The 17,769-nt window shown below is 39.7% G+C and overlaps 1 protein-coding gene across 1 annotated transcript in view; it reads right to left on the bottom strand.

Moving 5' to 3' along the window:
- Positions 1-17,769, bottom strand: part of IFT81 (intraflagellar transport 81) — a 133,859-nt gene that overhangs the window by 24,853 nt on the left and 91,237 nt on the right. Inside the window, exons 12-14 of the mRNA XM_030218881.1 lie at positions 14,961-15,110; positions 10,435-10,563; positions 8,000-8,089 (exon numbers count right to left, since the gene is read on the bottom strand). Coding sequence (XP_030074741.1) covers positions 8,000-8,089; positions 10,435-10,563; positions 14,961-15,110 — 369 coding nt within the window. The remainder of the gene's footprint in view (positions 1-7,999; positions 8,090-10,434; positions 10,564-14,960; positions 15,111-17,769) is intronic.

Genomic DNA, 17,769 nt, shown 5'->3' on the forward strand with positions numbered 1-17,769 from the left:
CGGTTTCCAAAAATCTTGTCAAATTGAGCCTCTCCAGCAACCTGGGTCCTCTTCTTCATCTGAAGACAGAGGACACAGCAGGGCTATGGTCAGGCCCTAAACACTGAAAACATCAAGGACGGGTGTCCTTGCTCAAGATGGTCCGATTGCACTGGGTACAGCGCTTGAAGCCACTGGGAACTTGAGTGGACATGGATGGAAAAACTTCCGCAGCCAAATCAAACAAAGCGATGGTGCCTGAAAAAGGGGTAAAGCACCAGAAACAAGAAAGGGAAAAACCTGGAAGTCGTCAAGGCCTTAACGCAACCTAATGATGCGGAAAACAAAGGAAACGTAAAACTTGGATAAAAGAAAGTAAAAAGTTACGGGAAGAGGAAAAAAGGGACCTAAACACAGGAACACTGAAAAAACAGGAGTTAACAAACATGTGGACAAAGGGGAGCCGGTTGATATTGTGTATTTGGATTTTCAAAAGGCGTTTGACAAGGTACCTCATGAAAGGCTACAGAAGAAATTGGAGGGTCATGGGATAGGAGGAAACGTCCTATTGTGGATTAAAAACTGGTTGAAGGATAGGAAACAGAGAGTGGGGTTAAATGGGCAGTATTCACAATGGAGAAGGGTAGTTAGTGGGGGTAGTTAGTGGGGTTCCTCAGGGGTCTGTGCTAGGACCGCTGCTTTTTAATATATTTATAAATGATTTAGAGATGGGAGTAACTAGTGAGGTAATTAAATTTGCTGATGACACAAAGTTATTCAAAGTCGTTAACTCGCGACAGGATTGTGAAGAATTACAGAAGGACCTTACGAGACTGGGAGACTGGGCGGCTAGATGGCAGATGACGTTTAATGTGAGCAAGTGCAAGGTGATGCATGTGGGAAAAAAGAACCCGAATTACAGCTACGTCATGCAAGGTTCCACGTTAGGAGTTACGGACCAAGAAAGGGATCTGGGTGTCGTCGTCGATAATACACTGAAACCTTCTGCTCAGTGTGCTGCTGCAGCTCGGAAAGCGAATAGAATGTTGGGTATTATTAGGAAAGGTATGGAAAACAGGTGTGAGGATGTTATAATGCCGTTATATCGCTCCATGGTGCGACCGCACCTTGAGTACTGTGTTCAATTCTAGTTGCCGCATCTCAAGAAAGGTATAGTGGAATTGGAAAAGGTGCAGCGAAGGGTGACTAAAATGATAGCGGGGATGGGACGACTTCCCTATGAAGAAAGACTAAGGAGGCTAGGGCTTTTCAGCTTGGAGAAGAGACGGCTGAGGGGAGACATGATAGAGGTATATAAAATAATGAGTGCAATGGAACAGGTGGATGTGAAGCGTCTGTTCACGTTTTCCAAAAATACTAGGACTAGGGGGCATGCGATGAAACTACAGTGTAGTAAATTTAAAACAAATCGGAGAAAATATTTCTTCACCCAACGCGTAATTAAACTCTGGAATTCGTTGCCGGAGAACGTGGTGGAGGTGGTTAGCTTGGCAGAGTTTAAAAAGGGGTAAGAAGGTTTCCTAAAGGGCAAATCCATAAACCACTACTAAATGGACTTGGGAAAAATCCATAGTTCTAGGAATAACATGTATAGAATGTTTGTACGTTTGGGAAGCTTGCCAGGTGCCCTTGGCCTGGATTGGCTGCTGTCGTGGACAGGATGCTGGGCTCGATGGACCCTTGGTCTTTTCCCAGTGTGGCATTACATATGTACTTATGTAAAAAGACACCAAAAGACAAAAAAAGCTCTTCCAGACAGGAACATGAAGAGACACCAGAAAAGCAGCCTCTCCTTACCACAGTAGAAAAAGAATTGCAGTAACCATGCTCTCAGGGTGGGTAGGAAGGCACTCGCGCAGGCGTGGTGGAGCGTGTCTGGCGCTCCACAAAGCTCTTGTAAAGTTTGAGCATAAGCTCTGGACTGGGCAACCCAATTGTGAGAATTATGCCTTGCTTGTCCTCAGAGAATGAAAAATATTATTTGGCTGAATACGAATACCAAATACAAATGGGCACTGAGCTTTAACATAACAAATAATAAAATAAGCAATGTGAAATCAGAGTTCAAATGTTTATTTCGGTAGGATTTAGCACAGTAGAGTCCCAGATTATTCATATTTGAATTTAAACCGCTATTTGAACAAATCAAATCTGAATATTCGGTACAGCCCTTATACGCACACTAGACAACTTCTTCCTCCTCTTCTTTCACTTAGCTGGGCAAGCAATGCCAGAAAAGGTGCAGATTAAAGCTGTATGTTGAGGTTTCCTAGCCAGCTGATGACATACAAGCTAACTACCTGGATGGCTCCAGTCCCTCCAGGATATGCAAAACTAGGCCGGAGTTTGTAGAGTGGCTCACTGACTGCACCCTCTTTGCATATGCTGTTTGATGTATCCTTGAGGCTCCATTTGCTTAATAAATGATATATCTTCCCCGCACTCTAAGAACTGAACTATAGTAAATAATTATGAAATAGAATATTTACTAAACCAGTTGTACAACTACTTTCACTATAGCTATTGTCATCTTTTAAATTTTCTTTAAAATGAAATTTCAGCCATAGTCTTTGCAGAAATGTACTGCTGACATCCAGACAGTCTCAATCTCATTCCAGAAAGTAAAGTATTAGCTTCACTTTAATTAAGAAAGAACTTACTGGCTAAAAATCAAAGAGTATTTGCTGTGTCATTCTGCTGAATAGCTGTTAACTCATGTGCAGATACAATGCACCAAGAAAGGCACAAAACTTTAATAGGAAAAATGTGAAAACAACTTTGAAAACACACATTTTGTTACCAAATTTAATATGTTAATACATATACACACACACGCATATATACACATACATACAGAGTGAAGCAAAATGTTTTCTCAGCAACTCCTTGGAATTTCAATGTGAAATTTTACAGCTTTATTTGTTGTTACTATCTACATTTATATACAGAGCGGAATGAGATTACCTTTAAACATGGCAAAGTCATAGACTTTTTAGCATGACCACTCAGTAATTCTCATGCGTACAAAAATGTTTGCACTGTAAAACTTAAGAATAACTTACTCTTTTGGAAAAATCAAAATATACATATGCAATCTCTAATTGTAATTTTGCTTAAATTGACTACAAGAGACAAAATTCCCAGACACATATTCACAATTAACAAAATAAAACCTCAACTGCCCGGGGATGGCTAACAATGCCAATACCCCGATATTGGCTTCTATCACTGGTTTTCAAAAACAAAACCCAGAGCCCCAGAATTACTGTTGGAGACCCCAGCAGTCAAACAAGTGGTACAATATTAGTGGGTCAAGAGACCATTCATGAGGATCCAATTTTGGACTTTGAGAGTTTATTCTGTGATTTTGTTGTCTTGGAAGGTGTGTTGCCTGAAAAGTTATCGGGAAGCTACCATATTCTGAAGGCCTCATGATAAAATCAGAGGGAACATGAACCACCTTGTTTGTTGATGTAGAACATCACTATTTGATAGTCTATCCTTACAAGAATAACTAGACCTCGAATCCAGGAGGTTTGGACTGCATTGTAAATGGCTCCGAGTTCTATGCAATTTCTTTTCTTGCTGATTCCAGATTCCTGTAGGAGTCCACCTCAACCATGGTTGGAGGTGCCTGTGGTCAGGTCTATTGAAAACCTTGCAAGAAGTCACTGATTGAGACTGAGTCATCCAAGTTACCAGATGTAGAAGCATTATGCTCTGTCCTCTGGTTTATTTTTATTTTATTTAATTTCTCATTTACCACCTGCAAGCCCAAATGCTGTTGAAGTGGTGTACATTTGGATACAGTAGATATTTTTCTGTCCCTAGAAGTTCAATGCACAAGCAGAGGATTTCAAATGTATTGTCTACAATGTTGCCTGGATCGTTGACCTGGGTGGTGACTCCTAAATGTAGGACCTAGCATTCAGAAGACTCATGAATAAGCTGCGAGGGCTGAACTTAGGACCAAAAGTGGTAAACTGGACAGGAAACCTGTTGACCGACAGGTGGAAAAGGTGGTGGTAAATGGAATTAAAAAGTTATGGGATAGATAGACTACAGCTAAATAGTAATTTTCTCAATAGTAAAAGGTGAACAGTGGAAGAGGAAAGGAAGGAGAGCAGTGGAGTTCCTTCCTCAGTGGTCAGTGCTGGGGCCGATTCTGTTTAATATATTTGTGAGAGATATTGCTGAAGGGTCGGAAGGAAAGGTTTGCCTTTTTGCGGATGACACGAAGATAGCCAATAGAGTGGATACCCTGGAGGGAGTAGAAACAATGAGAAGGGATTTCCAAAAGTTAGAAGAATGGTCGAGGGTCTGGCAGTTAAAATTTAATGCGAAGAAGTGCAGAGAGATGCACTTGGGGTGCAAAAACCCAAAAAAGAGATACCTGATAGGAGGGGAAAGATTAGTAAGCTCGACTCAGGAGACAGACCTTAGGATGATGGTGTCCGAGGATCTGAAGGTGCAGAAACAATGTGACAAGGCAGTGGCCATGGCCAAGAAGATGCTAGGCTGCATAGAGAGGGGTATAACCATCAGAAGAAAGGAGGTGTTGATGCCCCTGTGTAAGTCATTAGTGAGGCCCCACTTGGAGTATTGTGTTCAGTTTTGGAGGCCGTATCTTGCTAAAGATGTAAAAAGACTGGAAGTGGTGCAAAGAAAAGCTACAAAAATGGTATGGGATTTGCGTTGCAAACTGTACAAGGAGAGACTTGCTGACTTGAACATGTATACCTTGGAGGAAAGGAGTAACAGGGGTGACATGATACAGACGTTTAAATATTTGAAAGGTATTAATCCGCAAAGAAACCTTTTCCGGAGATGGGAAGGTGGTAGAACTAGAGGACATTAATTAAGGTTGAAGGGGGCGCAGACTCAGGAGTAATGTCAAGAAGTATTTTTTTCCACAGGGAGGGTGGTGGAAACATGGTGGAGATGAAAACAGTAATGGAATTCAAACATGTGGGATAAACACAAAGGAATCCTGTTTAGAAGGAATGGATCCACAGAATCTTAGCGAAGATTGGGTGGCAACACCGGTAATTGGGAAGTAAGACCAGTGCTGGGTAGACTTCTATGGTCTGTGCCCTGATCATGACTGAATAGATATGGATGGGCCGTAGTGTCATTTTAAGGGGCTTCGACGTTAGCTTCAGAACTTCTAGTACAAGAATAGTGCTGGGCAGACTTCTACGGTCTGTACCCTGAAAATGGCAAATCAAACTTGGATATGTATATAAAGTATCGAATACCATGTAAAATGAGTTTATCTTGTTGGGCAGACTGGATGGACCGTAGAGGTCTTTATCTGCCATCCATTACTATATTACTATATGTTACTAGCATTGTGTAGCTTTAATTTGGGTTCTTCTTCTCTATGGGCATCATCACTTTTTGCTTTGCCTTCTGCTATTTCTCATGATTTTCTTGTGATTTAACAGCTTACTGGTAGATTAATTTTGTGTCATCTGCAAATTTAATCATCTCACTCATTGTTACCATTTCTAAATCATTTATAAATATGTTTAAAAAAATCACTGGTTCCAGGACAGATCACCTTTCACTATTGAGAAAATTACTATTTAGCTGTAGTCTATTTTCTATCTATCCCATAACTTTTTAATTTCCATTGGAATCTGTTATAAGTGCCTCTGCAATATGTGAGCTTAATTGGTTGCACACACATGTATAGTTGCTGACCCTAATACATGGAAATAACAAGAACTAGTACTTCCATAGAAGATGTCAAGTGATGCTGTTCCTTTTCAGCCTGCTGTATGTGCTCGCAAAATACACCTGCATCTGCCTGCTTTCTGATACATATTTTACAGAAGGTTCCATATTCAGCACAGCCTTTTGTAAAATGCTGGAGAAACGTGAACGTATTAACCTAGACATCCTAATTCCAACCTCAACATCCTATGCAAAATAGGGTTTTACATCACCTGGCTCAACTTTATCTACAAGTTTATTCATGCCTTCAAAAAATTCAGTAGGCTGTTAAGGCAAGACGTCACTTGGCTAAATTCATGTTAGCTTTGTCACATTATACCATGATTATCAATATGTTCAGTAAAGCACAGATTCTAACAATATAAGTAACAAATAACCTGGAGATCCTGTTTAACCAAATTTTAGAAGCTCCCATGTTAAACACACTCAGCACCCATGTTAAACACACTCAGCAATTCAGATAGTTATTTATTTAATTGAAATGTGGCAAATTAAGTACATATATGAGTATGATCTACAGCTGATCACTGCTCTAGGAGTAGGAGGCTTCCCTTGTCAGCAGTGGCGTCCCGAGGGTGGGACGGTGGGGGAAGTCCGCCCTGGGTGCATGGAGAAGCCGTGCGGCTGTCGGCTCTGCCGGTTCCCTGCTCCCTCTGATGTTACTTTCTGTTCCAAGGCTGAGGGAGCAGGAAACCGGTGGAGCCAACAGTCATGCAGCTGCTCTCAGCACCCCAGGAAGTAAGAGTAATGCACCGGAGGGGGGTGGGGGTGTGTGTGCAAAGCCAATCCACCTTGGGTGGCAGCCAAACAAGGAACACCACTGCCTGTCAGATATCCTGTCTCTTTTTTCCATGCGAGTGGAGGAGTGGCCTAGTGGTTAGGGTGGTGGACTCTGGTCCTGAGGAACTGAGGAAATGAGTTCAATTCCCACTTCAGGCACAGGCAGCTCCTTGTGACTCTGGGCAAGTCACTTAACCCTCCATTGCCCCAGGTACAAATAAGTACCTGTATATAATATGTAAGCCGCATTGAGCCTGCCATGAGTGGGAAAGCGCGGGGTACAAATGTAACAAAAAAAAAACCTATTAATTATTGTACTCATATATATATGAGTTGTAACTGTTTATTCAAGAGATAAATGTTTGTGCAAAGAAAATAGTGCATAAACTCATACCCTTGTTTGAAAATCTTAACTGCATTGAAATACATCTGCACTATAGGAAAAGTGTTCTACTGTATGTAAAAAGTAGGTTTGCTTTTCTGAAGTAGACTCTGAAAATTAAGGCTGTTTACAGCTATTCTGCATGTTGGTTTTAGATTCTTTAATTTTCAATTTATAGTTTGTGTTTATCTTTTCATTACTTTTTATTCTTTACATTTTTTAGGGTTGCATTTTGATTAAAATTTGTAATTGCGATGAAACGTATGTTATTTATTTATTCCCCCCCTTCCCCCCACCACTGCAGCTCCTTGTGACTCTGGAGCAATGGAGGGTTAAGTGACTTTTCCAGAGTCACAAGGAGCTGAAGTGGTAAAAAATAAACATACCTTTAAATCATGCAATTAATCGTGATAACATTTTAATCCAAATGCAGCCCTAGTAAAAATTATAAGGGTATCTTTTTTATACTTCTTGAATTTATGATGCCAAATACCATTAAACGCTTCAGTGCAACAGGAGTGTTCAGCTAATGAAATTGCTAAATTGGCTGCAAATTCCTTGGCTACCATACCAGATCACCCAGATGAAAGCCACCAGCAAACATGAAAGCTCTATGAGGTTAAGTAGTGTGAGACTTATTATATAACGGGTATCACTTTGAATATCTTAGGACAGAGAAAACCACTTTGATTCTTAGGCCTGTCATTCTGCCAATGGACAAAATATATTTCTTATGTCTAGTTGGCCCATCTCATAGTCACTCAGAGCAATGGTTCTCAAAACAGGGAGCAGGCTCCCCCCCCCCACCAATGTATAAAGAAAAATCATGTAAGAGGGTTGTAATAAGTTTTAGTTTATGTAGCAATTTTTTTAAAAGCTAATTTTGTCTTTTATGAGAATTGTGTGTTTGGGGGTGGGGGGAAGATGGCAAAATATTACAAAGAAAGAAAGGTAGTATGGTCTAAAAGTTTGAGAAATACTGACTTACGCCCTGATTTACAAAAGGCCTATCCATCATTCTGGGGGGGGGGGGGGGGGGGGGGGGGAAACTTACAAAACAATTCCTTAAACCAAAGGACTATAAATCTATTTACTAACCTGGCACTTCTGTCGCAGGATCCTCAGCTCTTTGAGAACTGGAGCTAATGCAGACTTTCTCTCTGCTAGCATTGTGTGCATTTTCTTTACCTGTTATGGGAACAGTTCTTCCGTTAAAACAAAATATATGTCCTTATCAGGCGTAAGTTTATATAGGCTTTTCTGTGTGTAAAACCTGTTTTAAATGCAGAAAGGGCCTTTTATAAAACTGCATGATTGTATACACATGTTCCTCATGTAGGCATTGCTCGTATAAATTTGGGCAGATCATACATGCATTCTATAAAATATGCGAGGATGAGTACACACATCGGCATTTTCATGCTACCAGTTGGAAAATTTTAAACAATTATACATATTACATTAGGTATTTATATACTGCAAATGCCTCACAAACGTGGTTCACTGCAGTTTACATAAAGAAAAATATGGAACAATCATGCAGAATTACAACAACATTAAATTACATCGTATCAAAATTGAAAGATCAAAATATCAGAAAATTTACAGCTCTCTATTCCCCGTACTTGGAATTAAAATATGGAACACTCTACCTATTGCCATCAGAACAGAAAACAACTACCTTAGCTTCAAGAAGAGGCTAAAAACCTCTTTCTTCCCAAAGACTTCTTCCTCCTAGTACCACCCACTATCCTTTCTTATAATATTTTTGATCTCATACATTACATCAATGATATCTAATTTTCTCATACCTCACACTAACACTGTCTGCTTTTGTCTCACCTAGATTGTAAACTGCACTGAACCCCAGAAATGGGATATCAGTGGTATATAAGAACTGATTTGATATCTATGAACCCGGCCAATATTTTAGTTAGTCAACACATATATTTGAAATAAATATGTTTTCAAGGATCATCTAAATTATCCATAGTTAGTTAAAGATGTAAAATGAAATGGCAAAATCTTCCAGTTTTTTTGCAGCTGGATAAGCAAAAGTAGAATTAAAAACTTTCCATGTTTTTTTCCCCTCTAGGATTGGGAACATTAAATGAAGATCTCTCATATAGTGAATAAAGTTGCTTTGCTTTAAAAAAAAAATTGAAATGAGTACATATATGGGCCCTTTTACTAAGCCGCGTATGGGTTTCCCATGAACTGAGGACACTTTTAGTACGAAGGTAAAATGGCCATATTTTTCTTTTTACCCCATAATGGCCACATGCTAATTTCCGAATTAGCATGTGGCCATTAGTGTGTGAGCACTTATCGCTACCTGTTTACTAGGCACTAAGGGCTCCCGAGCTAATCAGGCAGTACGTGGCAGTGTACCCATGCTAGCCGATTAACGCTAGGCACGTATTTTTTAGCGTGGAATTGGCGCGCAGCAATTGGTGCACTGCAGTAGGACACCTCAGCACATCCCACGGCAGTGCTTTTTGGCGCATGGTGGACACATGCTAGTGCCTACTGTGGCTTAGTAAAAGGGCCCCATAGTATATGGAGCATCTCCACATAGGATTTTAAATATATACTCAAAACTTAAAAATAATCCTTGCCTCTATTGGAAGCCAGTGTAGTCTGAGCAGAGGAGTAATTCTGTCACCTTTTGGCAAACAGAAAATTAGACATATCGCTGTGTTCTGTACTGTTTGCAATTTCTTTAGTAATAGCCCAATACAAAATCTAGACAGCCCAAATCTGCAATATTATCTAACAGAAATGCTTGCTACAGAAGACAAATATGATATTCTTTAAAAAAAAACTGGATGGAGAAAAGTATTAAATGATATCAGAGACAGCGGAGAGCCCTGAGGTACAACACAGGATATTCCAGCACTCTGGAAAAAGTATTATGCATTCTAACCTTATAAGTTCTCTGTAGAAAATCCCAAAACCAATCAGCCTCCTTTCCTGTTATGCCTAAACTATCTAAAAGTTGAAGAAAAATGTTATGATTGACCAAATTGCAGAATCAGTACTTTTTTCCCCTTCAATAATAATTGATTTGGTCTTATCTAATAAAGAAGCTACTACCGTACCGTCTCTGTATAATACTGAGGTCGAAACTCTGATTGAGAAAAAGGTGTAATATGTCAAAACAAATCTAGTGGCAAAACAGTTATGTTGTGCTTCTTTAGAATCTTTTCTAGGAGGTGTAAGATTAATTTCTTTTAAATGTGATGGACAGCTTCCTGAGATTAATGTTTTATGTAACCATTCAAAAACCATTTGCTGGAATTCTAAGGAAGCTGTTTTCATATTTTATTATCACTTTATTAATGAACGATATAGGTAGGAGTCGGAACAAATCTATAAGCAAACAAGTTATTAGTTATGTCATATCAATCTGAAGATTCTAGTATAACACAAAGAGGAATACTGTACTTTTTCTAGCTTTTCTTTCAAAAATAGACTCAGGTTGAGGTAAACAAAAGCTATACATAAAAATATTAGTTAAGGTACAGACTCACCATGTCAGACATGTTGTCTAACGTTCGGACCTTCATTTCGTCCAGCTCACTCTTAAGGGCAGATATCCTTTCGAGTTCCTCCTGTGTGTCACTGTATCCAGAAATGCCTCTCTTCTGCTCAATTGCTTGCTTTGGATAGAAGAAATAGATTCAAAAATTGATTGCAAGTCTTGAGAACAATCAAGGCTCAGGATACAAGGTGGAGATCAACAAGGGGTTGGAGACTTCAATGGACCTCATACCTGCTGTTATCTTTTATGATTCTGTGTGTTTAAGAAATGTCAGTTCAGGAGTATGCTGCTATATTTTACAGAATACAAAAAAAAATTTAATCACTAAACATTTTTATCAAAAAATAAAAATACATCAAATCTTGCTTTTGTACAAAAAGGTAGATAATGTGGCGTATGGCCTAATCAAATGATCTGGAAAATATGATTGATGTTTAAGTGGTGTTATGCCTATATGCTTAGTATCACTTGAAAGCACAAAGACTTAGGATGCCAAGCATGTATGTCATCTCTAAGTGCTTGCAGAAGTACTAGCATTTAAAAGTTATCAGTAAGACCAGTTTTCTGGTGCAAGGGTTAAATAGTCTGTGCTGTTTCTCTATGGTTCAATGCCTAGCTTAGGCTTCAGCACTGCAGCCAATTCAAGTTCTACATCTAAGCTTGCTGGCTAACCAAACAGCAGCACTAGTTTTAACTACAAATGGAGCCACAGCATGTATTCTTGGCCATAGAAGGCTGCTGCCATTCTTGGTATTAGTATAGGGAAGAACCTGGCAGAAAAATGGAAGAATACTGAAAGATATGTATGGTGACTGATCTCAGACAACGGGTGAACAAAACATGATTGAAGAAGGAAACCTTACTGGGAAAGAAAGATGTAAAGTGAATGAATCACCTCTGTCATAGTGTGTTTGTTGACATCTCAATATATACCACAGGGAGTTCAATCCATATCAGAGTATAAAGCAGTGCTTTATGTGTGGAAATAGGTATTTATAAAATTGCAAATCTGATATGCAGGTAGTTACACACATAGAGCAATTGCACATGTAACTAACTAAATTGAGTAGAAGAATCCTGGGGATGTGGCTGGGGAGAAATGTGCATTTATGCACACATTTCTGGAAACAGGCGCATAACCCGGAAAATTTGTAAGTGGACGTATGTTAACCGATGGCTTGATATTCCTAGGAAGCCTTCTTAAGAAAAGAACCACCTCTCCCTCTTGAGGTCCTCCCCTCCCAAGAGCCCCACTGGGGCCCACCTTTTAGAATCCTGGTGGTCCTGGGCAGGTGCGATTCCTTGTCACTTCTGCTCATGCTAGCACCAAGTTCAAAATGGCACCAGTAACCCTTAGCAATGATCTTATGGGCAGGGCTAGCCCAAGGGGATCTAATACCTTAGGTAACGAGTCAAGGATTTGATTTTCTACCTTTCTAGCAAATCTTCACCTTTGTGCCCCACCCCCAATGGGCAGCTCAACGACTTCCTCTGCCAGTTCCAGCATCTCACCTCTCCTCAGAGGTGTTTAGAATCTCCTCTTCCCTAACCCCTCCGGGGCAGCACCCCCAACCACAAGCACTTGTAAACAAGAAAAAAAACCCTGACTCACTGCTTCTGGCATGAGATCTTGAGCATCCGCACATGGCTCAAGGACTGCAAGGTCCTGTTTCTTCAAAAACAGAAGTTTGGAGGGGAGGGGAACTAGCAGATTCTTGAATTTGGAACTCCTTTCTAGAACACAAAAATCTGAAAGTTCTCAATAGAAGATATTCCAGGTGTCAACAGTTTAAATCTGTCATATGACCACGGTTGTTTGTTAAAATCAAGGCATGCAAAGCAACTGTCAGTGCTGGTGTTGAAAAATATACATTATGCTGAGGCTTTTACAGTTGCTGGCCCCCTAAAGTGGAATGCACTCTCTGGGCATTTCCAACTGTGTGACAATGTGCTTCAATTTAAAAACTGCATGAAACCAGAACTCTTTTTGTGTCTGTATCATTGTGATTAGATTATCTCAGCAAATGGCAGTGCTAAGGATTGCACAGTTCTACTAAGGAAAGCCCACCCCCCCCTATATTCAAAACCATTTAACTAGCCAGCACCTGGCACTTAGCCGGCTATCCGGCAATATTCAGTGGGAGATCGCCGTCTATCTCCCATTGAATACCCCCAGTCAGCTGATAGTGACTAGCTAGTTATATGACACAACATAACCACTATCTGGGAATATTCAATCAGTTAAGCGTCCAAATGTAGCTGCGTGAACAGCTGGTATATCTTTGGCTGGTTTGAACTTAACAGGCCAGCGCAGAATATCGGCTTGGCCAATTAAATTTAATCCAGCCAAAAATAAACTAGATATTCAGTACCGGTCACTGGAAATGCCCCGGCATTGAATATCCGGTTAAGTTTAGGCAAGCTATAAATTTTTTAAATAATATTTTTATCTTAAAAACTATTGCTGAAATCTAGACTGGTAATTTGTATATAGAAGAATATTTTGGATTAGTTATGTTCCTTTTTATATACATATTTTTTTAACATCTGTTTGCATTGTCCTACTTCAAAATTTCAGAATGCAACTAGGCTACTATCAGATGACCCCACAAACCAGGGACCTCTGTATAATTTACATGCATACATTTCAATTTTTATAAGTCACTCTGCCCAGGGTGAAAAACACCACTCAAATACTTGTGACACAGACAATTTGGATACATGGAATAACAAAGGGAATACTTAAGAATATACCCCGGGATTCTATATATTGCGCCAAGATTTCCTCACAGAAATCGAAGCATATTCCACAGCAATGCGCATAAGCTAACAGCACTAATTGGCATTTTAATAGAATTTACGCACAGAACTAAGCGTATTCTGTAACGTGGTGTGTGTAAATTCTAAGTTGTGTAGTCAAAGTGGGCATGGTCATGGGCAGGTTATGGGCATTTCTAAAATCTATGCGCATTGTTACAGAATACACCCGGTTCACGCCTAATTTAGGCATTGGCATTTACATCAAGTTTTACAAAATTTACTAAATTTAGTCTCGTGGAGCAGCACTCGGCGTATTCTAAATACCACATGAAAAGTTAGTCTTTATAGAATGCGCTTGGGTGAATTTCATTTTGGCGAGATATACAGAATCTAGTCCATAGAAGATAATTTTCTAACTACCTGCATTTCACTCTGCATACTTTAACAGATTTTCAAAACAAAAGTACTTTTGCTTTTAAAATCATCCCAGAAAAAGTACCCGCATGCATTTACACCTATCTTATGCAAATAAGTTTGCCCAAGAAAACATGTGTGTACAATTTTGAACATTCAAACGTATGTATACAGTTCCAAACCTAACCCAACTTTACCACAAGCAATGACGCTTCTTACAGTGGATAAAAATACAAGCTAAACAGCATTACATATGTACTGTTACTTGCATGTAAAACTACTACTACTTAACATTTCTAGAGCGCTACTAGGGTTACGCAGCGCTGTACAGTTTAACAAAGAAGGACAGTCCCTGCTCGAAGGAGCTTACAATCTAAAGGACGAAATGTCAAGTTGGGGCAGTCAAGATTTCCTGAATAGAGGTGTAGTGGTTAGGTGCCGAAGGTGACATTGAAGAGGTGGGCTTTGAGCAAGGATTTGAAGATGGGCAGGGAGGGGGCCTGGCGTATGGGCTCAAGGAACAGGCAGTTCTGAAAAAAATTTACATCTGATGGTAAAGTAGAAATGGCTTTGAAAAGTAACCTTTCTAATTAGTACACCAAATTTCATAGCACATGCTTATACTTCAGCAAAGTAAGACTTCTGCATTATCAAAATGATTTAAGATAAATTTTGTACTTTTTAAAAGAAATAAACCTCACATTACACGATTTGACCACCACTACGCAAATGGGGATTAACATAAATATATTTCACTAGAAAAATATACCAATCATTAAAAAGAAAATCCCCAAAACTCATAAGCAAATCTTTAATTTTAATATCATGTCACAGAATTGGAGGTGATGTCAGTTGCCCTTGATTAGCATGAGAAAGTCTTCTACTGGAAGACCACATTTTAAGTTATGTTTGGCTAGTTTTCAATTTTAAAGTGATATCTTTGTCTGGCTCACTTCAGGAGTTGCTAGGCAATACAGTTCCTAGTAAAAATCTTTGTGCTCATAATGTTCTGAAGTACATCTGTGCGCATGCATCAGCAGTCAGTATTCTGCAGTTCTCTAAATACTTTGAGCAGTAACATTAAAGTATGGAAAGATATCTCAAGTAAATTAAGGCTGGAACAGAAAGAGAGCATGTAATCATCTGTAAACAAGCTATTTATAGTAAAGAGTAAAGATCCGGTACTTGAAGGCAGCCTGAAGTGGAAAGAGTCCTGGTCTGTACCTCTGCAGAATCCCTAGATGCCGCTTTGACTAATTAGAACAGGGAGTTTAGGTGGCTAAACAGCAAAAGATCATGTGTTAGAACCTGGAGTATAGAAGAGGTAGACGGTTGAATTACCATTTGCTCTTGCACCACCTCATGACGCTGTTTTAAAATCTCATCTGTTCTCTGCAGAACACCATGCTCTGCTCGGAGTTCTGCTATTTCCTGGCGCTTTTTTTTATACACCGTGCTCTTGCCACGAAGCTTACTAACATAGCGCTTAAACTACAACAAATAAAGAGAAGACATGGCATTTAAATTAAGTACAAAGTTCTCCACATTTTGAAAATGAACAGTCTTTTTTAACTGTATTATTTTTATTCATCAAACTTGCCACATAAATGAGCAAATCTATACAAGAATATGTTTAAACATCTTCATTGATTTCTTATTCCTTACATTTGAATCTTGAGAACTTTTGAAAGATTATCTCCTATTGCACATTTGCTCTTATTTTTCTACAGTCTAAGGGGCCCTTTTACAAAGATGTGGTAAGGCTACTGCTCGGGAAGCACGCGTCAAATCGGTCCTACTGCCGGGTTAGCGCGGGAGCCTGACGGTAGTTCCAAAGTTGGCGCACACAGTTTCCCACAGTAGAAAATAATTTTCTACCGCAGGGGGCATTCCCAGCAGTAATCAGCAACACGGCCACATTGCCGCACGCTACCCGATTACCATGGGGTGAGCGTGTGAGACCTTATGGCCAAGTAAATAGGAGGTGGTAAGGGCTCATGTGGTAAATGGCCAGGTGCTAATTTTGGACTTAGCACCTGGCCATTATTGCCGAAAATAGAAAGCTGGCTTTTTGGCAGACGAGCTAAGAGGTGGCCTGTGCATGCAGGAAAATCACCCACTAACAGTAGTGCAGGCCACTTTTTAGCGAACCTTTGTAAAAGGGCCCCTAAATTATTTGCCTCAATCCTGAAATTTTACAAATGGGTTAACAATTGAAACACTCAAAATCCTGTCTGTTTTTCTTCCCATTTCTACCCTCCTCTCTTCCCTCTAAGTAACAGTCTTAAGGCATCTATCACTATGGCTTCCTGAAAATAATTTAAATTATAACTTTATATAATAAACCTTGAGATAACTGGAGTTTCAGCAAGCTGTTAAAACTGATCAACCAATGTGGACTGATGCTTTAAAATTATCAGCTTATTCAGTTCAAATTTAAATTCAATATAGTATGGAAAGGATTTAGGGCCTGATATTTGGAAAATGCTGAGCTCCTGAATGCACTTCCTACATTTGTGTCCTATTTTCAGCCAAGCTTAGGAGCATAACTTTTTTCGCTGAAAATTCATCTTAAAATTTTCTAATAAAATATTTGAAATAAAAATAAAAACCTATGTTCATAAATTTAGGCCTGCCAGTCCTTTGTCTAGAATAAATTTATGTAAATTCTCTTTATTAGGAATATAAACACTAACAACAACGAGAACACAGATTTTTAACCCCATAAACAAATCCAGGTGCCACCCCGACCAATACCTCCCCAATGCGAGTACAACACTATTACCCAACCACCATTTAACAGAGCTGAGAGACGTCAATGAGGTCTGGACTGTTATAACCCCCCCTCTCATCAACTTGCATATATGATACACCCTCCCACCCCCCAATCCTCTTCTCTACCTCAATGAGAGCCGTATTCTAGTAAGGTGTACCTAAGAACTACCTAACTTTTCCCTATCAACATTCAGTACCATATTTCCTGTTCTCTGAGTTTGAAGATAACTACCCCATATCTCCAAAAAGGTCTTTTGCCTTTTAGGAGTATATCTGGCATTTCTAAATCCCCACAGCATCAACTCATGAAGTTTGTTCCTCTAGAAGGAAAAGGAGGATGAAATATCCATTAACCAAAGGTTAAGAATGCATTTTCCCTCCATTATGAATGGTTTACTTAAAAAAAAAATTAAGGTCCCTTCCCTGAACCCCAGTAAAATTCCCCCATAAAATTCCAATAAGTGTTACTGTTGTGGTAACATAGTAAACATAGTAAATGACGGCAGATAAAGACCTGTACGGTCCATCCAGTCTGCCCAACAAGAAACTCATTTACATGGTATGTGATACTTTATTTGTATACCCGAGTTTGATTTGTCCTTGCCTTTCTCAGGGTATAGACCGTAGAAGTCTGCCCAGCACTGTTCTTGTACTAAGTTCTGAAGCTAGCGTCAAAGCCCCTTAAAATTTACACTCCAGCCCATCCCTATCTATTTAGTCACGATCAGGGCATAGGCCGTAGAAGTCTCGCCCAGCTCCCATTTTGTTTCCCAATTACCGGCGCCGCCACCCAATCTCCGCTAAGATTCTGCTGAACCATTTCTTCTAAACAGGATTGCTTTGTGTTTATTCCATGCATGTTTGAATTCCATTACCATTTTCATCTCTACTACCTCCCGCGGGAGGGCATTCCACATATCCATCACCCTCTCCGTGAAAAAATACTTCCTGACATTAGTCCTGAGTCTGCCCCCCTTCAACCTCAATTCATGTCCTCTAGTTCTACCGCCTTCCTGTCTCCGAAAAAGGTTTATTTGCGGATTAATACCTTACAAATATTTGAACGTCTGTATCATGTCACCCCTGTTTCTCCTTTCCTCCAAGGTATATATGTTCAGGTCAGCAAGTCTCTCCTCGTACGGTTTGCAACACAAATCCCATACCATTTTTGTAGCTTTTCTTTGCACCACTTCCAGTCTTTTTACATATTTAGCAAGATACGGCCTCCAAAACTGAACACAATACTCCAAGTCTGTCCTGTCCCATTAACTGCTCCAAGTACTGAAAAATAGCTGGCCAAAACTCACTGATCTCACTTCACTGACAAAGGGTGTGAATAAAAGTATTATCTGCTCCTTGGTATATTGGGGTTACA

The sequence above is a fragment of the Microcaecilia unicolor genome, chromosome 11 (assembly GCF_901765095.1).
Source record: "Microcaecilia unicolor chromosome 11, aMicUni1.1, whole genome shotgun sequence".
Classification (NCBI taxonomy): Eukaryota; Metazoa; Chordata; class Amphibia; order Gymnophiona; family Siphonopidae; genus Microcaecilia; species Microcaecilia unicolor.